We start from the raw sequence: 26319 nt of genomic DNA on the forward strand, positions 1-26319 counted from the left end.
TGAACTGCACTTATACAGCATTTATTAATCTTTGTTAATGTTAATTTCAACATTTACTAATACATTATTAAAATCTTGTTAACATTAGTTAATGCAGTGTGAACTAACATGAACAAACAATGAACAACTGTATTTCCGTTAACTAACGTTAATGAAGATTAGTAAATACAGTAACTAATGTATTGCTCATGGTTAGTTCATGTTAGTTAATACATTAACTAATGTTTAACTAATGAACCTTATTGTAAAGTGTTACCTTTTTTTTAATTCTTCCTATTCTTCTGTTCACCAAGCCTGCATTTATTTTATTGTAAAGTACAGCATAAACAGTCAAATTTAAAAATATGTTTACTATTTAAAATACCTGTTTTCTATTTGAATATATTTTAAAATATAATTTATTCCTGTGATTTCAAAGCTGAATTTTTAGCATTGTTACTCCAGTCACATCATCCTTCAGAAATCATTCTAATATTCAGATTTTCTGCTCAAAAAAACAAACATATATAATGTTAAAAACAGCTGAGTAAAAAAAAATCCGTTTTTTTTATAAAAAGAAAGTTCAGAAGAACATAATTTATCTGAAATAGACATTTTTGTGACATTATAATTGTCTTTATCATCACTTTTGATCAATTTAATGCATCCTTGCTAAATCCTTGCTAAAACTCGCAATTACTATATTTATTTCCCACAAAAAAAGAAAATACTGACTCTAAGCTTTTAAATGGTATAGTGCAGGTGTGCCCAAACTCGTTCCTGAAGGTCTAGTGTCCTGCAGAGTTTAACTCCAACTTGCCTCAACACACCTGCCGGGAAGTTTCTAGTATGTCTAGTAAGAGCTTGATTCGCTGGTTTAAATGTGTTTGATTAGGGTTGGAGTTATACTCTGCAGGACAGTGGCCCTCCAGGACCAAGTTTGGGCACCCCTGGTATAGTGTATAATGTTACAAAAGCTTTTTATTTCAGATAAATGCTGATATTTGGATCTTTCTATTCATTAAAGAATCCTGAAAAAAAAATACTCAACTGTTTTAAATATTGATAATAAAAATAATAATAATAATAATAATAATAATAATAATAATAATAATAAATGTTTCTTGAACAGCAAATCAGCATATTAGAATGATTTCTAAAAGATCATGAGACACTAAAGCCTGGAGTAATGATGCTGAAAATTTAGTTTTGATCACAGGAATAAATTACATTTTAAAATATATTCAAATAGAAAGCCGTTATTTTACATAATAGTAAAATATTTCACAATATTACTGCTTTTGCTGTACTTTGGAGTAAATAAATGCAGGCTTGGTACGCAGAAGAGACTTTAAAAAACATTGAAAATATTACTGTTCAAAAACTTTTGACTGGTAGTGTATTTTATTTATTTCAATTTATTTAAAAATGTTAATGCTTTAATTCAGCAAGGACATACAGTATTGAATTGATCAAAAGTGAAAGTAAAGACATTAATAATGATAGAAATGAATTCAGTTTCAAATAACTGCTGATCTTTTGAATTATTCATATTGTGTTATTTTGTATTCTTGCATCATTTATGATAAAAAAATTTTAATAGATTGCAAAAAACACTACTGTTTAAACATTTGAGCTCAGTAAGATTTTTTTACGGTAATGTTTTAATTCAGCAAGGATGCATTAAATTGATAAAAAGTTAAAGTAAAGACATTAATAATGATACAAATGAATTCTGTTTCAAATAACTGCTCTTCTTTTGAATGATTCATATTGTGTTTGTTTTGTATTTTTGCATTATTTATAATAAGATTTTTAATAGATTGAAAAAACGCTACTGTTTAAATGTTTGAGCTCAGTAAGATTTTTTTCAAGTTAATGCTTTAATTCACCAAGGATGCATTAAATTGATCAAAAGTTAAAGTAAAGACATTAATAATGATAGAAATGAATTCTGTTTTAATACCTGCTGTTCTTTTGAACTTTTTATTCATCGAAAATCCTTGAAAACATTTATCATGGTTGCCACAAAATAACTTTTAAATAGTAGTAAAAATAAAAAAGGTTAGTTTGAATCATAAAGGAAGTAATCATCCATTTGAGCTACTGATTTTCTACTCTGTTTATTATTCAAAATAATGTTTTGAGTTTAGATGTTCTTTTAATACAAACACTCAACAAGGTTAAGTGCTACAGTTCAGAGATCCAACGCTGCATTTGTTTATATCACAACTCATCGTACAGACACAGCATGTTATAATAATTTCCTATATGCTTTTAACATATGCATTTTAAGATGCATCAGAGCTTGTTCAAGTGCAAGGAAGTGATGATTCATAGGTTATTGACGATATATACATTTTTTTTTTTGAAAGAAAGAAAGAAATGACAAACATGCAGCTTAAACTCTTTTTAATAATCCAAAGCAAAGGTCAACTGAGTAACTTACAGCCACATTAAAAGACTAGCCACATCTCTAGATTGAGACTTTCCTCAGAGGATGAAAGTGACTTCAAAATGTTCTTTTCACTTGTCGGTTAGCCTCACAAATAGTTGTATCAAGGTTTGAATGACCTTGTGAATGTCCCTCATGGCCATTTCAATTTACTCCAGGGCACAAGGGGGAGGAATACATATTGTGCCTTTCCCCCATAGTTTCCAATCAAGTCAAAGTTAGCGGCTGGCCATTTATAACTTTGACACGAGGGCATGACCACTGTCATGAGAAGCGCTGGTACATTTAAAAAAATGTCACAAGTGAAAATGGATAAAATTAGTTCACGGGCCCTTTATGTGCTAAAGGAATGAGTCAGCAAAATTTCACTCCTACAGAGGATATTACAGCGAGCGCTTTGTGTTCATTCACAATATCCATTGTCACGTTATCAATGCCATCAGCTCCTACGAACGCCCTCGTCGCATGGCAGTGTCAGTTAAACAGCATGTTTACAAATGTAGGGGGGAAAGGCAAATCATAAACATTACATTGAGTATTTTCCATTTATCTTTTCTGACATTTATATTTTGCCTGGGTTCTGTGTGGGCAAAGCCTTAGGATGTTATTTGAGTAACATTTCTGCACCATTGCCTCTCCCATCACACTGTGCATGTGGCCACTGACTTGATACATTGAAATGTCACTGGAAGTGGAAGAGGTTTATAAGCTATAGGACTAGCTTTAAAGAATTAAACATCTGGAGACACATGTAAAAGATGCTTGGGGTGACATAAGGCAATTCAATTTACGAGAGGAGGTCTGTATTGATAGCTCATTTTATTTGCTTCAGACTTAAAGAAATAGGTCACCCAGAAATGAAAATCTGCTGAAAACGTGCTCATCCTAAGGCCGTCTAAAATGTAGAGTTTATTCATCAGATTACAAATTTTGGAAAAGTGCAGTGAATGGGTGCCGTCAGAATTAAGAGTCCAAACGGCTGATTAAAAACACATGACTTCAGTCCAACAATTAACGTCTTCATTAGAACAGATTTGGAGAAACTTAGCATTGCATCACTTCCTCACTGAATCCTTTGCAGTGAATGGGTGCCGTCAGATTTAGAGTCCAAACAGCTGATGAAAACACAACACAAGTTTAGTCCATCACAAAGTCTTGTGTGAAGTGAAATGTTGCATGTTTTTAAAAAAACAAGCCCATCATTTCATTAAGACTAAAGTTCTGGTCAAAATAAGTCCATAATCTATAATATTTCCTTCAGTGCAAATGTTTATACATTTTGTCTTTTTACATTAAAATCCACCAACATATTTGTATAGGTATCTGTATATTTCTCGACTAATTCAGACGAGAGTTTTTTACTGGAGAGAGAAATGTTACGAATAGAGGACTATTTTAGTCGAAACAGTTTGAAGTAAAAAAAAAAAGCCTTGATGATAAATTTGCTTCTTAGAAACACAGTTCACGTTTGATTTGATTCAGGGCATGTTAATTGATCATTGTGTGGATTATTGTGGTGTTTTTATCCGTTTGTTCTGATGGCACCCATTCACTACAGAGGATCCGGTGAGCAAGTGATGTAACAAAAAATTTGTCCAAATCTTTTCTAACAAAGACGTTAATTGACTGAAGTCATATTGTGTTTTTATCAGCTGTTTGGACTCTCATTTTGACGGCACCCATTCACCGTAGAGGATCCAGTGAGCAAGTGATGTAATGCTAAATTTCTTCAAATCTGTTCTGATGAGGAAACAAACTCATCTACATTTCGGATGGCCTGATGGTGAGTACTTTTTCATAAATGTTTAATTTTTGGGTGAACCCTTAATTGAGGGTTTTAGGCTCTTTAAAACCTTCAACAAAAACCAAGGCTTTTCATTTTTAATCACTTGAACTGGTTTACAGGTTCTAAGTTACTTTATAATGCAGTGTGGCATGACTGCAGTATTAGAGGAACAAAGGCCCCTTGGGTAATTGCTTAGCTGTGCCTGGGGCAAACTGATCACTGCGTACTCTGCGTCTCTGATACTAACTGTCGCTGACATTTAACACACGCTTTGTAGTGCTGCTTTATTTTTTAAATTAAATATTTTAAGCTTACCTTAAAGCTTTTTTATATGCCAAATGCAAAGAATGTAATCTGTTTAGGATGTTTGTGTTATGCTCTTATATTAAGTTGTATTTACGTAAATATAATTAAGATTTTTGTTTATGACTTTGTTAAAGAAAAATCCCCATCCCACCCCAACTGCAATGATTCAAATACAGTCCATTTGTGTGATCTAGATTTATGTTTTTATTTCAAGATATTCCCAGTCAGTCCATGTCCATTGCTGAAAATAAATAGAAATGAGAAATGGTTTCACATTACATTTTTCTACATAAATGATCTGCTGGATCTTGATGTCTCTGTGTGCTTACAATCCTGCCAACAGCTCCCTGCTTGGAAAAGGTGGCTTTTCTCATCATATACAGTAAAATAAAAGCATTTTTTGTTCAAGGGCTTTATTACTGAATGCACACAGCTGGTCTGAGAGTCCTGGTCTAATCTGAATCCATCCAGTCGTATATGCACATTGTTTTATGGTGGAGGCAGATAAACTTCACAGATAAACAAATACACAAGGACAGAGCTCTACCTCCTCTTGTGCTGTACTGTCCCGCTCTGGGTCCCTTCGTATTAGTGCCTATAGAGCAGTTCTTTAACAATCAATATCTGCATATTAGCATCCGTTAAATAGCTTCGTTCATTGTCTAATACATTTGCACTTCAAGATCTTCTTAAATGCGTTCTGGAAGTCTTTATTAAAGTAGGCGTATATAATGGGGTTCAAAAGTGAGTTGGAGTATCCGAGCCAGTTAATGACTGCACTCAACCACTCAGGCATTAAACAGTCTTGACAGAAAGGCAAAACAAGCGCCACGATGAAGAAGGGCAGCCAGCAGAAAATGAACGTGCCCATAATGATTCCCAGAGTCTTGACTGTTTTGCGCTCTCTTGCCAGAGCCACTTTGCGCTTTGCTTCCGTGTTTCTCTCGTTTCGGTTCTCGAAGCACGGCTGAGGGTTGTTAGGCAGGCTCAGGTGGTTTCTGGAGACGGTTTGAACTTCTGTAATTTCGAATGACTCTCCGTCGTCCGAGTGTTTCAGCGCTCCGTTCACGCAGGAGCCTGGCTGGGGCTCCACGCTTCGCCTCCAAGTTTTGCTCACCTCGCCGTTCGCCTTCCTCGGGAACAGCGCCGGAGACACCGCCAGGCATTTGTCCGCGATTTTGGCTTTCTCGGTTTTCTTCACCGTTTTCCTTATGCGAAACCTCGCCGCTCGGAATATCCGCCCGTAGAGGACCAGCATGAGGATGAGGGGGATGTAGAAAGCTCCAAAAGTTGAGTAGATGGTGTACCCGGGGTCTTGGCTGATTGTGCACGCATCTGGATCTGCCCGGTCCTCCGGTTTCCTCCAGCCCAACATGGGAGGAATGGAAATGGAAAATCCTATTAGCCAAGTGAGACTGATCAAGATAGCCGCCCGTCTCGGGGTCCTTTTATTCACATAGTCTATGGGATCAGTGATGGCCCAGTATCTATCCAAAGCAATTGCGCACAGGTGCAGGATGGAAGAGGTGCAGCACAACACGTCTAGCGAGATGAATATATCGCACATCTCCTGTCCCAAAGTCCATTTGTTCAGAACCTGATACAGGGCTGCCATGGGTAGTACCAGAACCGACACCATGAGGTCTGTGACGGCCAGAGAGCCGATGAGATAGTTGGCCACATTCTGAAGCGATCTCTCCAAGGCGATGGCAGCGATGACACACGCGTTTCCCAATATGGCAAACAGAATTAGCGCAGCCAGGAAAAGCGAGCCGATGATTTGGTAACTCAAAGCAACTTCGCTAACTGTCGTCGCGTTCCCGCTCCACTCTTGGCTTTCTGTGGTGTTGTTGTAACTCTCCATGGTGAGAGCGGTCACTCAGAAACAGACCTTCGCGCCGGTCACCTCGCTGCTCTGAAGACGCATGGCGGGCTCCGGGCTCAGGAAGTGCCGCACGCTCGAGCTGCGATCATTGGCGCCCAGTGACGAAGTGAATTCATTTATACGAGTCGTGCTAAGTGCGTCAGAGATGGCTGAGAGGTTAGCGCGCACACTTTGCAGAGCAGCCGCGCAATCTTTACAGCAGGACAAAGTTGTCCTTTTGCATGTGAACTGTTCTAGTGCAATATGTTTTGAGATATTCAACAGTTGCTGTTGTGGAAGTTGCGCAGGCAAATTCAACAACGCGCTGCGTCGATTAAATTGTTTCTTAGTGACTTGTTTTGCTGACAAAGGCACATTGTCAGCAAACATGTTATATGAAAATCGATTTTATTTTTTCACACAGCCTTCTGAAGCAGTTTTATTTGTTTATAGTTTTGCAGTGATAAAGTCCTTGCACTTTTGCAACCAATTTGAATTTTGTTACAGATCTGTAACGAAATCTGAAACTTGAGAGCAAATGTGTCCAAGTGTAATGGTTGGAAATAAAGATAATTATGACGAAGTTATGCAAAAATTCTTTGCAGTGCGTAAAGCTAGATCTGGTGAATACATTATAGTAAATTAAAAATGTGTATGCAAATAATGTAATCCCTTTTTAAATATAGCTATTATTATTATATGAACATTACACTGTAAAACGTTGCTTTAAATAACTATTTTACCTGTTTTAATTTATATACAAATGCGTTTTGTTTGTATTACCGTAATTAGGTTTACTGAGTGATGCTAAATAATATTTTCTTTTTAATAAAACCAGTTAATTTATAACCGTTTTAGGTTCAGTAATAACCATCACAAATATTTAGATGATTATTAGATTTATTGTAATTGTGTATTCTATATGACTTTTGATGCAGAGCTGCATCGGGAAAATGCACTTTCAGCACCGCGGACAGTTCCATGTGTTCCCCAGAACGGAAATCTGCTGCCATCTGGTGAGAACATGGCAAAAAGATGATAGAACATGACGGCGTAGTGTTGAACGAGACCGCGCTTCCCAATGATTCAGATCACTCTTATCTCCATGCAGCACAGACTCTCCGTCTCTCACCTCATTTAATACTGAAAAAGCGCTGGAATATAAATAATATCAATGGATTTTTTTTATAACTAAGGCTATCGCAAAGCCAACAACATCGGATGATCAATACATGGTTACACGTGCATTATTAATATTAACAAACATATATATATATATAATGCTTAACCTATTACCATTACCTTGTGCATTAACATTCAACTTAATGTCTTTGTTGTGAGATGTGTGAAAAATGATAATAAAAAATACCTGAGCTCAACAAAAGTTTGCATATTCAAAGCTCTGCAGAGGATAGTTAAAGAGACAAAGAGACCATTGGAGAACATAAGCTCAGACAGTTTGTCACATAAAAAATATGATATCTATTATTTACAGTTGAAGTCAAAAGTTTACATACACCTTGCAGAATCTGCAACATGTTCATTATTGTACCAAAATAAAAGGGATCATACATTATTTTTTAGTTAGTAATGACCTGAAAAATTCTTCAGAAAAATCCTTCAGGTCCCACAAATTGTTCGGTTTTTTAGCATTTTTGTGTATTTAAATTCTTTCCAACAATGACTGTATGATTTTGAGATCCATCTTTTCACACTGAGGACAACTGAGGGACTCATAAGCAACTATTACAGAAGGTTCAAACACTCACTGATGCTCCAGAAGGAAACAAAATGCATTAAGAGCCAGGGGGTGAACACTTTTTGAATTTGAAAATCAGGGTAAATTTGACTTAGTTTGTCTTCTGGAAAACATGTATATATGATATTTAGGCAAAATAAGACCAATGTAAACACCTTCATTCTGTTAAAAAATTTTCACCCCCGGCTCTTAATGCATTGTTTTCCCTTCTGAAGCATCAGTGAGCGTTTGAAGCTTCTGTAATAGTTGCATATGAGTCCCTCAGTTGTCCTCAGTGTGAAAAGATGAATCCCAAAATCATACAGTCAGTACTAAATAAAAAATAATGTGCATTTTGTATAATCCCTCTTAATTAACATTTTGCAGATTGTGCAAGGTGTATGTAAACTTTTGACCTCAACTGTATTTCTTTGCTTGCCATTAAGACTTTGCATATCTTTCACTGTTGTACATGTTTCTTTTAGCTTTAGTTCAAAAGTTCAATTAATAATTGATGTGATTGATATTATAATTGAATAATCTATTCATGGTTTATATTTGCAGTGTGTTTTGTTAAAAAATAATTGTGCATTAACTTGTAATTGATTTAACATTTTATTAAAATAATCTAAAACATATCCATATGAACAACCATTTTATCCACTGTAAAATGTCATTTTAATTAAAATTTAAAAACATATCATTAAAATATATCATGCATTTTAAAATATTTTTATATTAATTGACTATTATATTAATATTATATCATATTTAATTGATATTATACTTGTAACTTAATCACAAAAATTAAGTTTCGAGTAGAAGCCACGCACGCAAACTGTATAAAATGATTTCATTTCGATCAGCGTGACTGTCATATTCCCATATGCTGCCAATTATTCAGACAGAAAAAGAGCTGACGGTATCTGTTGAAAAAGGTTGGTCTAGTTATTTCACCCAATTTTGCCACCATTATAACACAATGCATGCATTGTGGGTTGTTTGAATTCTATAGTCCCCCAGAGACAATCGGGTCGCTGAACTGCCACTATTTAGGGGGCTTTACCTTTGTCAACTGTGCAAAATGCCTCAGGGGGCCAGTATGTTCCTGCTCACCTCTTCAACAATGAACTCAAATGTTTCCTGGCCTGCTGCAGAGTTGGGTCCAGTGGGGGTGAGTGTTCGTTCAAGAGTGAGTTGTCCAATATGAGATGGACTCACATGGAGAAGAGGACCTTGGACGTACAACCGAGGCCCTGTGTTTGGAGGTCAGGCCTCTGCAGAGGGCCAAACTCGGAGTCAGACTAGCCCACAGGAAGACGTTCAGTCTGGACTACACGAATGCCCATCGGGAGCCTCATTACAGGGTGCGAAACTCCCCACGAGGATACTCTGATCTCCAGGCAGGACATATGCTGAGGTCCACAGCCAGCCACCAGGCCTCCACTTCTCCATACCACAGGACAAGCTCTGCTCCCTATAGCAGGGCTGTGATGCTTTCGAGGAGGTCTGATCCAGAACCTGTGAGGTCAGATATTATTAGAGGCTCACGCATCTCTCGTGAGGATCAGGAAGCAGGCGGCTCCTTTAGCCGCAGAGCTCCTCTGATGTCTCTCAGCAGCTCTGAGGAGGAACAGGAGGCTGGAGAACAGGCTGGCAGAGCTCCAGCAGGGCTCAGCATGGCTTCATCCCTGCTTACACCCACTCCCACAGGGGAACGCAGACTGGGCAAGAGAGAGAGGAAACGACTGAAGAGCCTGCGGAGGAGACAGAGGAGGAGAGAGCGCTGCAGACAGAGCCAGCAGGAGAATGTGCAGGTGAAACAAAAATCCAATCAAGCGTGTATTTACACACACATACATGCTGTCTGAGCTGTAATATGACTGAAGGTTTTCTGTTAGAATGTTAGCTCTCTCCAGCTGGGTTTCTAAGAAAAACTAATTTGCAATTGTTAAGTCTGTCGAAGGTGATACAAATGAAAGACAAACAATGCAACAAATTAAAGACAATGTTCTATGAAGTTGTAACATTTTTCTGTAACGTTATTGCTAAAGATTAAACTATAATAGAAATAAACAACTTGTCTAGTTAATAAATAAAATTAATTTAATTGTAACTCTGGACCACAAAACCAGTCATAAGTCGCACAGGTATATTTGTAGTAATAGTCAACAACACACTGTATAGACGTTTTTCTTAACTGAAAGAATGCTTTGCATTTCCTGTCTGCATTGTTTCTAGTCAAATTAGGGTATATTCCGAACTAATAAACTAATGTTAAACCTATTAAAATGTTTTTAAAAAGCACATGGCTCCATAGCGCCATCACTTGGCAATGTCGCAATGACCGTCATTTGTCAGTGCCTCACTTTAATGAGTGTGTTGTTGACACGAAGCAGCGGACATCAGCTACATTAAAAACAGATGGACGCTATTTGAATGGGTTCCTATGGAAACCGGAACAGAAAACAAAGACTATAGAATACCCAAGACATGTCACTCGTGTAGTTTTGAATGGGGAAAAATGTAACGCTCATTATGGCCGCGAAGCCCCGCTTTCTTAATGAAATAGCCAATTATTGATTAGTAAAGTCAGCGCGTCACCGCAACTGCCGTTAGAAGTCCTGGTTGCTATAGAAACAATAGGCGCTCTGAGACGTGCTCTCAATACTGCGCATGCGCACTGGCTCATCTTGCCTGAAAAATAAGCGTTTTTTAACGCTATAGACCTTTTTCCTGAGTAAACGATGAGCGCCGCCATTACGAAATTCTAACGTCAGATTGAATGCTTTTCTGTTCCGGTTTCCATAGGAACCATTCAAATAGCGTCCATGTGTTTTTAATGTAGCTACCTTCCGCTGCTTCGTGTCATCTACACACTCATTAAAGTGAGGCACTGACAAATGACGGTCATTGCGACATTGCCAAGTGATGGCGCTATGGAGCCATGTGCTTTTTAAAAACATTTTAATAGGTTTAACATTAGTTTATTAGCTCGGAATATACCCTAATTTGACTAGAAACAATGCAGACCGGAAATGCAAAGCATTCTTTCAGTTAAGAGTCGGACTTACTTCCGTGTTCAGGAAAAAGGTCTATAGGAGCACAAGGAACCATATTTATGGGGCAGTTCTTGTTGGATTTATTTGGTGATTTAAAATATGAAATTTAATCGTAAACTTGGTGAACAGTTTTGGAGAATTTGATGTTTCCCCATTCAAAGAGATAGGAGCTGCACTTGAATGCCCGAGTAGCGTTTCAAAGATGGCCGCCGAGTGACATGACTTGCCTTAAAGGGACTTTGCAGAAAAGCATTCAATCTGACGTTAGAATTCGTAATGGCGGCGCTCATCGTTTACTCAGGAAAAAGGTCTATAGATCAAAATTATCGATTTTTCTTTTATGCCAAAAATTATTAAGATATTAAATAAAGATCATGTTCCATAAAGATATTTAATAAATTTCCTACTGTAAATATATCAAAACATAATTTTTGATTAGTAATATGTATGGCTAAGAACTTCATTTGGACAACTTTAAAGGCAAATTTCTTAATATTTTACACCCTCAGATTCCAGATTTTTTTGTAGATTAGTTGTATCTCGTCCAGATATTGTCCTATCCTAACAAACTATACATCAATGCAAAGTTTTTTATTCAGCTTTCAGATTGACCCTTATGGCTGGTTTTGTGGTCCAGGGCCACAATTGATTTATCAACAGCTTTTCATGTGTTACTGAAAAGCTAATCAGTAAATAAATACAAATAAAAAAATTAAATGCTGTTTATCTTGCTTCTGGACTGTTGTGGACCATTTTTCTTTAAATACTTTTCTCAAATTATTATTATTATTATTACATGTTGGGGTTTATTCTGCGTACATTATCCCTTACACATATTCAAATACTTAATATGTTATTCATTACTTCCTTGTTTTCCTCAAACACAATATAAAGCTGAATGATCACGCACAAATTATTAATTCAGAATTTATCATTTTCCAGCAGAGGGCATCTTTTAACAATCAACAGGTTCTGCATTAGTGAATTCACTGCAACAAACTCATCAACATTATGGCTCATTCTATCATTTATGTAACATGTCAAGTAAAATCAAATTAAAGATTTAAATCATTATTAGAATTTTTTCACAATGATTTTATTATCCTTTAGTTCACAACACCCCAAAGAAGACTATAATCGAAATCAAAAACCACAGAAAGCGCTGGGCCTATAATTCCTGTTTTTGGTCTGATTGCTAGTACTCAAATGTAGTGACGTCTTTTGCTCCTTCATTTGTCATTGTCCACTGGCTAGAAGTGGGATGGGTTGTGATTTGGCAGATGAAGTAAGGACCCTTCATAATATAGTGACGAGAAAAAGAAATCCTACATTTTCATTTCATTAGTAATAATTCTTTTGGTAGGCTGTGTATTTTACGTTTGGAGTGCACATACTTCAAGTGTGACGTACTAAGGCGCTGTTGAATGCTTGCATTTGATTAGCTGTCGAACGTTCTGAGGTGTGCAATTATTTTCAGGAAAACGCACTGCAAAAGTAATTCCAGGCAGGTCTTGACCACATTACATGTACCTATCACTTCGCCAAATGATTTCAGTTATTTCAAAGGGCCTTACAGCCTAGAACAGCAAAAGTACCAAAACCCACAATGACACAAATAAATATAGTAAATGATAGGATAAAAATGGCAAATTATTTTGCCACAAAATTATGCTTTATTACAGTGCTTTGCTAATGTATTCATACCCCTTCACCCCATTCTTTTGTTAGGTTGCTCCCTTATGTTAAACTGCTTTAAATTACTTTTTTTCCACACCAATCTACACTCCATAAACATCTTTGCAAATTTATTACAAATTAAAAACCTAAATAATTCCATTGCATAAGTACAGTATTCATACCCTTATCTGGGACAGTTGAAATTTAGCCTAGGAGCATTCATATTGCTTGTAAATATTACTACACTTCAAGTGGAGTTAACCTGTGGCAAATTCAATGGAATGGGTATGATTTGGAAAGGCACACACATTTTAATAAACGATCTAATTGCTGAAAATGCATATCAGAGCAAAAAACCATGCCCTGAGGTAAAAAAAAAAAAAAGCTCAGAGTCAGGATTGCATCAAAACACATCTGGGGAACAAGTCAGAAAAAAAATCTACTGCATTGAAGGTTCACAAAAGCATGTATTTTCCCTTAATGGAAGAAGTTTGAATCAACCACAACTTCTCCTAGAGCTGACCTCCTGGCCAAACTGAGCAATTGATGGAGAAGGGCTTTGGTTAGACTGGTGAACCAAGAACCTGATGGTCATTTTAGTTAAGCTCCATGATCATATGTGGAGACAAACAGAAGGACAAACATCACTGCAACACTGCAAAAAAAGCATCTAAAGGACCCTCAGACTGTGAGAAACAAAATTGTCTGGTCTGATAAACCTCCATTCCAAGCATCATGTTTGAAGGAAACCAGGCACTGCTCATCACCTGCAGAGTACTATCCTAAAAGTAAAGTGTTCTGGTAGCAGCCTCATGCTTTGGGGCTGTTTTTCGTGGCAGGGACTGAAGGACTTGTCAGAGTAGAGGAAAAGTTAAATCCACCAAAATGTTGAGATAGTCTTAATGAAAACCCAGTCCAGAACATTCAGAACCTCAAACTGGGCAGGAGGTTCACCTTCCAACAGGGCATTGACCCTAGGCACACAGCAAGAGTGGCTTATAGACAACTCTGAATGTCAATCAAATATTTCTGGAGAAACCTGAAAATACATGCTAGACCCCATCCAATCTGACAGAGCTTGAGAGGTAAAGAGGTGAGGCAAAGAATGGCAGATAATTGCCAAATGCAGATGTGCAAAGCTTGTTTCATCATACTCAAAAAGACTTGAGGCTGTAAAGATGCTTCAGCTAAGTACTGAGTTAAGGCCGGGTATGAATACTTATGCAATGTACTTATTTCAGTTTTTTTTATTTTTAATAAATGTATCAAGTTGTGACAATTCTGTTTTTGCTTTGCAATTATGGTGCATGGACTGTAGATTGATATGGGGAAAAAGTAATTAAAACAGTTTAACATAAAGCAGTAACATAACAAATACTTTCGCAAGGCACTGTATGTACAGAAAGCATACTCTACTTCTCTCACTCTCTCTCCCTCACAAATGCACACACATAGTACAGACACACTTGCACAGAAACATGTAAGCTCTGCTCTGATGATTTTTCAGTAAAATAGTTCAGCAACTTAATAGCAACTCATTTCTCACTAACAAAACACATCTGTTCTTGAAGATGATGAACTTTTAATATGATAATGATGAACAACAGCAATAATAATAATACATTGTTAGTAAATAACAACAAACCTCTTTGACAATATATTATTATTATTATTGCTGTTGAACCAGTTTCGTCATTAGTAGAAACACTGCCGCCGAACACTGTTGAGAGACACACAGACTCAGAGGTAATTCACACACGCTTAATCTCTCTATTTTTCTCCGTCTAATAATTCCAGTAATAACTGCATTCATCTGCTATCAACAGTTTAAGCCTCCGTTACTAAGTCTAAAATGACGTTTGGAATTAGCAAAGAAGGCAATGAATGAGATGCGTAAGAAATTAATCCTACTCACAAGAGAGTTTCAAGGACGAAAACTGGATGAAATGTCTTTAAACACAACATCTGAAGGTGTGGTAACCATAATATAAGCAAAATAATTCACTCCGCTCCATTAAAATAACAGAAAATATTGCTCGTGTGCATTATTTTTTATTATACTAAGGGCCGTTGAATGTTTGAATCTGATTGGCTGACGAACGTTCTAATGGTGTGCATTATTTTCAGGGAAACTCACAGGCGAAAGTAGTTCCAGGCAGCTCTTGACCGCATTACATGTCTATATCACTTCGCCACACCATTATTTCCAAAGGTCCTTACAGCCCAAAACAGCAAAATAATCAAAACCCACAATGACACTGGCCAAACAAATAAATACAGTAAACAATAGGATAAAAACAGTGGATTATTTCCATGTTTTGCCACAATATTACGTTTCATTACTCTATTTCTCTCACTCTCTCTCTCTCCCTTACAGATGCACTAACATACAGTTTGCACATACATTAGCATACACGCTAATGTTGTTAGCGCTGCTCTGACGATTAACAACTTAAAAACTACATGACATTTCTCACAAGTGAGGGAACAACGTTGTGGTCTTGAAGAAAATTAACTTAAAGGTGCCATAGAATGCATTGAGAGAATATTTTAAATTGTTCTCTGATATCTACATAGAAGGTATATGGCATAGGAAAGGGCAAAAAATCTCCAGAAACGGTTTTACAAGTCCATTTACAATCCTAGGATTTGCCCCTAGAATGAAATGCTCTGTTTTTGCCTTATTTGGAAGCTTCATGAATAATAATGAGCTCTGCTCTGATTGGCTGTTTCACAGAGCGGCTCAATTCAATAGCTGGCACATGGATAAAAATATATATTTAATTAGGAGCTCTAGCCGCTTTTAATATGTGGTTTGTTGAATCTGCCGTTTTGAATCGCCGACATTTTAGTCTCATTCCATTACTGTGATCGTGTATACCAGGGGTCCCCAAACTTTTTTCTGAGCGGGCCACATAATTTTCATTTCTTTAATGGGGGGCCGGGTCGGTTTACAAAAGAAAATTCCATGGGCCGGACTGACTACTATTATTATTATTTTATTATGATTTTACCTGTATTTTTTATACCTTTTAATGCTAGAATAGTTTATTATTTTGTTATGCACCACACAGACAAATGATTTTTTTTTTTTTTCAAAAGATATACAGGTGCATCTCAAAGTAGAATGTCATGGAAAAGTTCATTTATTTCAGTAATTCAACTCAAATTGTGAAACTTGTGTATTAAATAAATTTAATGCACACAGACTGAAGTAGTTTAAGTCTTTGGTTCTTTTGATTTTGATGATTTGGCTCACATTTAACAAAAACCCACCAATTCAACAATCTCAACAAATTAGAATATGGTGACATTCCAATCAGCTATTCAACTCAAAACACCTGCAAAGGTTTCCGTCAAGCTGTCAAAATGGTTTCACAGTTTGGTTCACTAGGCTACACAATCATGGGGAAGACTCCTGATCAGACAGTTGTCCAGAAGACAATCACTGACACCCTTCACTAGGAGGGTAAGCCACAAACATTCATTGCCAAAGAAGCTGGCTGTTCACAGAGTGCTGCATCCAAGCATGTTAACAGAAAGTTGAGTGGAAGGAAAAAGTGTGGAAGAAAAACACCAACCGAGAGAACCGCAGCCTTGAGAGGCTTGTCAAGCAAAATCGATTCAAGAATTCGAGTGAACTTCACAAGGAATGGACTAAGGCTGGGGTCAAGGCATCAAGAGCCACCACACACAGATATATCAAGGAATTTGGCTACAGTTGGCGTATTCCTCTTGTTAAGCCACTCCTGAACCACAGACAACATCAGAGGTGTCTTACCTGGGCTAAGGAAAATAATAAATGGACTGTTGCCCAGTGGTCCAAAGTCCTCTTTTCAGATAAGAGCAAGTTTTGTATTTTATTTGGAAATCAAAAACACTGAAGTCCAGTGTTACATTTCCACAGTCTGTGATAATTTGGGATGCAATGTCATCTGCTGGTGTTGGTCCACTGTGTTTTTTGAATCACACGTCAAACTCCTCAAATGCTATTGAGTCATTTTGTCATCACTCTGTATTTTCTAGCTGCCTCTTGCATCACCTCTTCGATTGCGATGACACATTACGTTGAATGTACCATTCTGTTGGTGAATTTAACAAATAATTAGGCTATGTTAATAACTAAGGGAAATTTTAGTTTGAAAGCCAACCTTTATTATCAAATACCGACATGATATAAGTAAAACATATTTAAAATTACATTTTCAAAATATGTCTCTGGCATTGTTCAGAGGGCCAGTCCAAATGTGGGGGCGGGCCACATCCGGCCCCCGGGCCTTAGTTTGGGGACCCCTGGTGTATAATCTGTATAATGTTATAATGCAGAGGGAGTGCTTCTTACCACACAAGTTCAGCTGATACTCGGGATCTGCAAATCATTCACCATCATCCGTGCAGTTATTTTCTCCATCATTCACCATCATCAGCGCAGGCATCTCTCTGTTTATGTGGTAAGTGAAATCTTTTGGACTGCAATGTAACAGGCTAGCGCTAGCATTAAGCTAACCGTGTCCCTTCAGTGACTTGCCTTGTTTTACTGATGTGCTGACGTTACCGATGATTGGGCGATGCAAATGTTGGGGGCGTAACTATGAACGATCCCGGGGATGTTTCGTAACAGTCCTATTTTTTGGTGGTCTTTTGCAAATACTAGATTTATACAGTATAAGAAGGAGGAAACGATGGTGTTTGAGACTCATGGTATGTCATGTCCATGTACTGAACTGTTATTATTTAACTATGCCAAGGTAAACACAGTTTTCCATTCTATGGCACCTTTAAAGTTTCATTCACTATTAGTAGAGACGATGCTGACAATCACTTTTGAAAGAGGCACAGACTCTTTCTGTCTGACTGCCTGTCTGTCGATCAGTCTAAACTTCATTAGCATAGCTTCATTGCTATGAGTGTCGTTAACCTTACTAGGTCTAAAATGATGCTTTGGAACTAGCAACGAAGGGTTGGATGAGCTGCGTAAGAAATGAATCCTACTTACAATAGCGTTTTAAGGACAAAAACCGGACGAATGTCTCGAAATATATCATCTGATCGATGTCTTGAAGTGTGGTAACCGTAGTATAAGCGGAATAATTGACTTTCGTCCGTTGAATTCTACGAAAATTCAACCCAGGAACACTTCCTGTGTACACCAGAATCCTATCAATAACATCTCAAAATGGAATCTGTTAACACCTATCCAGTTTATTTTTGCTGTAAGAGTAGACGTTTGTAAAGTTTATGGTCTGCCTTCCGGTCTCATCCGCGTCCAGCTATTTTAGCTGTACAACACAGCTTGTTTAGCTGCTTGATATTGCAAACTGGTGTGTATTACCATATTATTTTAATGTATTATCTTAATTATAAACACACTGGGTTGTAGTGCAAACAGTTTTACTGTTTACTGTGCATTATTCTCTCCTTATTTCTGTAGCGGCTAGAAAATAATGCACACCCAAGGTGTAACAGCCGCGTTATTCCGTACATAAATAATTTATATCTTATATAAATGCTCTCATGTTTATTTATTTATATGATAGGGGAGGGATTTTGACTTTATAATCCACTTTATTCTTCATCGCGTAAGTACAGTATGTACTCACTTTTGTTGCCAGCTATTTTGACAATAATGGCTGTATATTGGCTGTTATTTTCAGAGGACAGTAAATTCATACTGCTATACAAGCTGCACATTGACTACTCTAAAATATATCCAAGTTTCATTTCTATATTATTGTACCTTGAGAAGATATACTAAAATGGTTGCTGAAATGTGAGGGGTGTAAGTACTGTAAGTCTATGGGTGAGACTTCCGGTTAATTAGCTGCTAGAGAAATAAGGAGAGAATAATGCACAGTAAACAGTAAAACTGTTTGCACTACAACCCAGTGTGTTTATAATTAAGATAATACATTAAAATAATATGGTAATACACACCAGTTTGCAATATCAAGCAGCTAAACAAGCTGTGTTGTACAGCTAAAATAGCTGGACGCGGATGAGACCGGAAGGCAGACCCATAAACTTTACAAACGTCTACTCTTACAGCAAAAATAAACTGGATAGGTGTTAACAGATTCCATTTGAGATGTTATTGATAGGATTCTGGTGTACACAGGAAGTGTTCCTGGGTTGTCAAGTGGGATGTGTATTTGTTGATAATGACACACCTAGGGAACGAGGGGCATGGGCTCTGGAGGTCCCCATGGGTGGAAGAGCTGTAATTATGCAGACAGGCCCTGTGCACCAGAGGAGTCATGTGTGGGACACACCACCCCTGTGGGCTGCCTGTGACACAATCCAAAACAGTTCAGGGAATCTTGTTGTGTGCTTGTGTCATGATCTGGGCTGTGGGGCTTCCCTCAGCCACCTGAGGTCGCTGTTTTCCTTTTCCTGCACTGCACTCTGATAGCATTCACCTGTCCTTGTCGTTATCACTGATTACACGCACACCTGTTCACAATCACTATCTGGACTATAAGAGATCCCACTACTCACTCTGCATTCATGTCTGCATTGTCTTTTGTTGTTCATGTTATTTTGTGTTTCTGCGATTCCTGGCCTTAGACCTTGTTCCCTGTTTTGGTTCTTTTGAGTTTATGTTGTATTTTGCCGTGTTGGCTTTTTGTTTGTTTATTTGTATTTGTTTCATTAAAATCACTCACCCTGCTTTTGGACCCAGACCTTTATATCTACGTGACAGAATGCAGACATCCCAGATGGGTCCAGCGGGGAGTAGTTTTTTTTCTGAGGAGGCGGAGGCGGCGTCGGTCGCCCGCTTCGAGACCATCTACGCCTGTTTGGCGGTGATGGATGCCCTCAACGCTGAGGCGGCGCGGAAGCGTCCCTACTATAGGGCGATGGCGGAGGCGTTTTGTAGAGAGAGGGCGTCCACTCTCTCTGTTCCGGACGCGGCGGTGACCGCTCTCTCTGTTCCGGACGCGGCGGTGGCCGCTCTCTCTGTTCCGGACGCGGCGGTGACCGCTCTCTCTGTTCCGGACGCGGCGGTGACCGCTCTCTCTGTTCCGGACGCGGCGGTGACCGTTCTCTCTGTGCCGGACGCGGTGGTGGCTGCTGGCGTTCCTCTGGTGGCTATGCCAGCTCGCGTTCCTCTGGCGACTGTCGTTCCTCTAGCGGTGAGGCCGGCTCGCGTTCCTCCGGCGGCGAAGCCAACTCACGTTCCTCCACTGCACGGGCCTGGCCCGCCATCCCTCCCCCTGATGCACCTTCCACCGTTCCTCCTCCCTCCAGATTTTTGTTTTTTTTGGGAACGTCTGGAAGCCGTTCCCTTGAGAGGGGGTACTGTCATGATCTGGGCTGTGGGGCTTCCCTCAGCCACCTGAGGTCGCTGTTTTCCTTTTCCTGCACTGCACTCTGATAGCATTCACCTGTCCTTGTCGTTATCACTGATTACACGCACACCTGTTCACAATCACTATCTGGACTATAAGAGATCCCACTACTCACTCTGCATTCATGTCTGCATTGTCTTTTGTTGTTCATGTTATTTTGTGTTTCTGCGATTCCTGGCCTTAGACCTTGTTCCCTGTTTTGGTTCTTTTGAGTTTATGTTGTATTTTGCCGTGTTGGCTTTTTGTTTGTTTATTTGTATTTGTTTCATTAAAATCACTCACCCTGCTTTTGGACCCAGACCTTTATATCTACGTGACAGATTGATAGTCCAACAAGCCAGTGTGTTAAAAGTCAAATTAAAACACTGTTTATACAAACCATCAGCACAACACTGCAAGCGATGCTCCCTGGTAAAGGTGAAGCTCAGCAGATTGTTGAGTTGAATAGCAGCACTGAGTCATCTCTTGTCCTCTCTCACTCTGCTCAAGAGCTCTACAGGGAACCCATCTAGCAGCAGTGAGGATGAAGAGCTGCCGGGCCAGGATCGTGAAGGCTATATCTGTGCTGTGTGTCTGGATGTCTACTTCAGTCCATATATGTGCCATCCCTGCAGCCACGTCTTCTGTGAGCCTTGTCTGCGGACGCTGGCCAAGAACTGCCCCACCAACACACCCTGTCCATTGTGCAGAACCACCATAACACACGTCTTCTTCCAGAAAGGTTTGTTTCAGAAAATAAGATCCTAAATTTTGTTATCTTTTTGCAAGTGTGAGCAGGAGTAGTAGCCGTAGTAATAATAGTAGTGATAATAATAATAATAATAATAATAATAATGTTGTATTTTTCACAAATCTTTTGGGGAATTTGATCAAAAACAGTTAACAATTATCAATCAGATATTATTTATAATTTGTTATTATTGTTCTTCTTTTTGTTGTGATTTTTTTATTTTATTTTATTTTTTTTAGATTTTGGGGACATTGTCTAAGAGGTTTCTTGTTATTTATCTAACAATTATTATTATTATTGCTGCTTTTGTTGTTTCTGTGATTATTTTTTTTATCTTATTTGGGAATTTGTCAAAAACAGCTAATAATAATAATATCATTTTGTTTATTATTATTCTTCTTATTATATTATTATTATTATTTATTATTATTATTATTATTATTATATTGAAAAAAATCACAACAACAACAATAATAATGATAATAATATTTAACAAATAATGATATTGGTATTACTGTTTTTGACAAATTCCTGAATAAAAAAAAATCACAACAACGGCAATAATAATACTAATAAATAATAAATAATAATACAAATTAACAAATAATGATATTATTATTAGCTGTTTGACACATTACCAAATAAGATTGAAAAAAATCACAACAACAGCAAAAGCAATAATAATAATGATAATAATAATAAACAAATAACAATACTATTAATAGCTGTTTTTTGACACATTCCCTAATAATAATAATAATAATAATAATAATAATAATAATAATAATAATTTGTTAAATATTATTATTATTATTATTATTGCTGTTGTAGTGATTTTTGTTCAAATCTTATTTAGGAATTTGTCAAAAACAGCTAATATTAATATTATTATTTGTTAATTATTATTATTATTATTATTATTATTGTTGTTGTTGTTGTTGTTGTTGCTGTTGTTGTTGTTTGAAGAACAAACCTCTTCAAATTCCTCAAAATATTCCAACAAAATAACCTGACAACAAAAATGATAATAATAATAATAACAATAATAATATGTAACAAATAATTATATTATTATTATTAGCTGTTTGACAAATTCCCAAATAAGTTTTTAAAAAAATAATCAAAACGACAAACGCAATAATATTAATAATAATGAACAAATAATTATACTATTATTAGCTGTTTTTGACAAATTCCCAAATAATTTAAAACAACAACAGCAAAAATATTAATAATAACAATAATAAAAGTAATAAATTGTTAGTTAACAACAAACCTCTTTGACAATGTATTATTATTATTATTATTATTATTATTATTGATGCTGTTGTGATTTTTTCCTTTATATTATTTAGGAATTTGTCAAAAACAGCTAATAACTGTATCATTGTTTATTTATTATTATTATTATTATTGTTGTTATTAATAAAACAACAATAATAATAAATAAACAACGATACAGTTATTAGCTGTTTTTGTTTTTCTCCAAAGCTCAAGGAAACGAATATCTAAACAAATGTTGAGCAGAATGCAAACAAAAAAGGTTAACAATAATTGACAACAAACACATAAAATAAAACAACATCAAAAGAGGGAAACGAGCAAAACAAAACAAAAGAGCACAACAGAGCTCTTCACTTTGTAGTCCTAAAACCCTGAAGACAATTTGGATTTACAAGCAATCGATTTCCTCTGGAATTTCCTATGGGTTTAGATAGCGGTTTAGATTCATGAGTAAAACGAGGTCTGTGGTTCACATTTCTTGAAGAGATTTTCACATTATTTTCAACAACATATAATACACACAGTCATGCCTCAAGCCTTATTTTTAAAACCTTTGTGTGCTTTATAAACATAAGTGGCTAACAAGTTGCTATGTAACAAATAACAGCGGCTAAATAGACTAAAAACCCATTAGAAATTCCTAAGGGAACCCAAGTAGCATTAGCCTCCTGGGTTGGCCTTCAAACAGTTCTGTAAGACAAAGATTAACAGTGAGGAGAGGAGAAGTGCTGTGAGAATAGAGCTTAAACTCAGATCTGAGGGAGGAAGTTCATGACAGTGAATAATCTACTAACTGAAGTAGACTTGAAATTAAAGGAACTGACAGTGCAGGCATGTAAAGATGGAGGTCAGAGAAGGTCACTTTTTTTTTTTTGTAGCTTAAACTATATATTTATAAACTTCTTAATATTTGAATTTACGTCTGCAGAGTAGTGCATTGCAATAATCATGGCGTGCAGTGATAATGCATGGACAAAAGCATCTCCACGGCAAAGAGATACGTTATGAAGATATTAAATGGCAATTCTAATAATGGCACTAATGTGGGCTTCAAATGTAAGGGAAGGAACAAATGTAACATCCTTCACTCACATTACGGACGTTTTTAGTGGGATTGAGCACAAGAGTGAGCGCCTACATTTTTCAGACACTTTGTTCTGGAAGTACTTTTTCCATTTTCCATATTTTGTCCAGGGATTTAAATAGTTCTACCAGCTTAGAGATAGATTTTCTTTCATTAATTCGTTAATTTACAGTACCAGTCAAAAGTTTTTGAACAGTAAGATTTTTAATGCTTTTTAAGTCTTTTCTGCTCACCAAGCCTGCATTTAATTGATTTATTAATTTATTATTAATTGAATTATTAATTATTGTTGTTGTTGTTGTTGTTGTTTAACAAATAATTATATTATTAAAATAAAAATCTTACTGTTCAAAAACTTTTGACTGGTAGCGAATGAGAGTGTATTCTACTAATGCCATCTAGAAAATCATATACACTGTAAAAAATATATATTTTAAACCAAGATTAGTGTAGGACATTTTAGAATAAAAATTACTTGAGTCTTTCAACTTCAAAATTTCAAGTTTAATTCGATGTGTTACTTCTTCTTAATTCTTTTACATTGTGAAATTTACTTCTTTTGAATTGTTTCCACACCAAATTATTTTCACTGTAACAGTCTTATACAGAATTGTTAAAAATCTGTTTTCTTAGTGGGAAAATGAATGGAATCTTTCATTTCAGTCACTCACTATGGTTTTTTCACAGTGAATGAACAGATACTAGGCTCTTATATTGCTTACAAATACTAAAAATGACATCAAAAAATGTGAGAAACATGCTATATGAGATATAATAAATCCATTTAAAAATGAGTGTGGGCTTTCTAAAAGTAATGCACATTGCATTTAGCACACTAATGATTCACAGATAAATAAATTCACACATCCCACTCTTCACAGAACTGAACCATACAGCCCGTAAATTCTTCCCAAAGGAATACCTGTCTCGGAAGCAGAATTTTCAGAAAGCGGGCTGTGCAAAATGGCCTCTCCCAAGCTGCCGTAAACTATTTCGAATTTTTGGAGGTAAAGTCATTTCTACATCTATTCCATTGGTTACATAAACTCTTCAGATTCAGTTGTTGTTCTTTATATGGTATATTGTTCTTTATCTTGCTCTTTTTTTTCTCTCCCACTCTCTGTTTCTTAGGCTTTCAAAGGCAGGCAAGTCCAATCGGCAGACGGCAGTTCCCTCACGGGGGCTACCGGCTTGATGCCTTCAACTTTGAGGATGATTCGCATGGCTGGCGATTTGACATGGACATGGTGATCATCTATATATACTCCGTCAACTGGGTCATTGGCTTCATTATCTTCTGCTTCTTCTGCTATTTCTTCTTCCTCTCTTTTTAAAGAGAGAAGGCACAGGGAAGCTGTCTGCGGTGTTTCAGATCTTTTAGGACAATACAAGAGTCGGCAAGAAGGGAATCACATGCTGCAGCTGCTTCTGGACTATGAGTAGGAAACACCAACCAATCAGAAAGAAATTGATTCATGCAGCTCAAATTCCAGAGCGTGATGATCCGTTTACTGTAAAGATGAATTGTGATTTTTGAGTTTGTGGTTTGCCTAATATCTGTTTGCTTTTAAACAGAATTTTGGCAGACTGCGTGGAGAAGCTTTGCATGGATAATCACACGAGTGGACTTCATTTCACTACAAGTTGAATTCATATGCTGTCCACTACTAGACAACTGTGTTTTTGAACAGTAAGATTTGTTTTTTATGTTGTGTTATAAAGTCTTTTCTGCTCACCGAGCCTGCATTTATTTGGTCCGAAGTGCAGCAAAAACAGTAACATTTTGAAATATTTTTACAATTTAAAATAACTTACTTTATAATTTATTTTATGTAATTTTTTCCTTTGATTAAAGCTACATTTTCAGCATCATTTCTCCAGTCACATGATCCTTCAGAAGTCATTCTAATATGCAGATTTGCTGTTCAAGAAACATTTCTTTATTTTTAGTATCAATATTTCAAACTTTTCAGGATTCTTTCATGAATAGAAAGATCCCAAGATCAGCATTTATCTGAAATAAAAAGCTTTTGTAACATTATACAATGTACCATTCAAAAGTGTGGAGTCTTGTTTTATTTAGCAAGGATGTTTTAAATTGATCAAAAGTGATGATAAAGATATTTATAAGGCTGTTCTTCTGAACTTTTTATTCATTAAAAAACTTTAAACTGTTTTAAACAGCAGCAAATCAGAATATTAGAAGGATTTCTGAAGGATCATGTGACTGAAGTAATTATGCTAAAAATTCAGCTCTGACATCACAGGAATAAATTATATTTTAAAATATATTTAAATAGAAAAGCTATTTTAGTAAAAATAGTAAAAATATTTCAAAATTGTACTGTTTTGCTGTACTTTGGATCAAATAAATGCAGGCTTGGTGAGCAGATGAGACATATTAAAAAAAAAAAAAAATCTTACTGTTCAAAAACTTGAGTGGTAGTCTATATTCAGTTTGAATACATTTGTAAGGGTCTTTTCTTACAGCTCATTTCCAAAGCTGTAAACTAAACTATCCATAATACTGCTCAGTTTTTCAACTATCCATAAAATATGCTGAGATAAGAACATCTCATTTGTTTTTAACCTTTCTTGCTTGCTTTTACAGTATTTCTAAATTGGCCATTAAGGTTCCTTGTCTAGTCTCAATTCCTAATGCTCAGTTTGGTGTCTGTAAAACTATTATGTCAAATATAGACTTTTGCAATACTATATGTGACCCTGGACCACAAAACCAGTCTTAAGTCGCTGGGGTATATTTGTAGCAATAGCCAAAAATACATTGCATGGGTCAAAATTTTTGATTTTTCTTTTATGCCAAAAATCATTAGGAAATTAAGTAAAGATCATGTTCCATGAAGATTTTTTGTAAAATTCCTACTGTAAATATATCAAAATGTAATTTTTGATTAGTAATATGCATTGTTAAGAACCTAATTTGGACAACTTTAAAGGTGATTTTCTCAGTATTTTGATTTTTTTCCACCCTCAGATTCCTGATT

General features: G+C 36.5%; 2 protein-coding genes across 2 annotated transcripts; one reads left to right on the plus strand and one right to left on the minus strand.

The window, feature by feature from the left end:
• Positions 1-4722: 4722 nt before the first annotated feature.
• LOC141287332 (5-hydroxytryptamine receptor 1A-alpha-like) lies at positions 4723-6523 on the minus strand. Its single transcript, XM_073819463.1, has one exon. The coding sequence runs from the start codon at positions 6388-6390 to the stop codon at positions 5182-5184; it is 1209 nt and encodes a 402-aa protein (XP_073675564.1). The 5' UTR covers positions 6391-6523; the 3' UTR covers positions 4723-5181.
• A 2716-nt stretch (positions 6524-9239) lies between these two features.
• rnf180a (ring finger protein 180a) lies at positions 9240-26100 on the plus strand. Its single transcript, XM_073819705.1, has 4 exons — positions 9240-9945; positions 20706-20937; positions 24196-24321; positions 24446-26100. Exons 1-4 carry the CDS (start codon positions 9340-9342, stop codon positions 24646-24648), a joined length of 1167 nt encoding a protein of 388 aa, XP_073675806.1. The 5' UTR covers positions 9240-9339; the 3' UTR covers positions 24649-26100.
• The last annotated feature ends 219 nt before the right edge of the window (positions 26101-26319 follow it).

This window comes from Garra rufa, chromosome 15 (genome assembly GCF_049309525.1).
Source record: "Garra rufa chromosome 15, GarRuf1.0, whole genome shotgun sequence".
Taxonomy (NCBI): Eukaryota; Metazoa; Chordata; class Actinopteri; order Cypriniformes; family Cyprinidae; genus Garra; species Garra rufa.

What these genes read in the sequence shown, in the direction of transcription:
- LOC141287332 (XM_073819463.1), bottom strand. Translation starts at nt 6,390, where the DNA reads ATGGAGAGTTACAACAACACCACAGAAAGCCAAGAGTGGAGCGGGAAC.
- rnf180a (XM_073819705.1), top strand. Translation starts at nt 9,340, where the DNA reads ATGGACTCACATGGAGAAGAGGACCTTGGACGTACAACCGAGGCCCTG. An exon ending in GCCAGCAGGAGAATGTGCAG is followed by an intron (nt 9,946 to 20,705) that starts GTGAAACAAAAA and finishes ACTCTGCTCAAG; the next exon opens with AGCTCTACAGGGAACCCATC. An exon ending in ACTATTTCGAATTTTTGGAG is followed by an intron (nt 24,322 to 24,445) that starts GTAAAGTCATTT and finishes TCTGTTTCTTAG; the next exon opens with GCTTTCAAAGGCAGGCAAGT.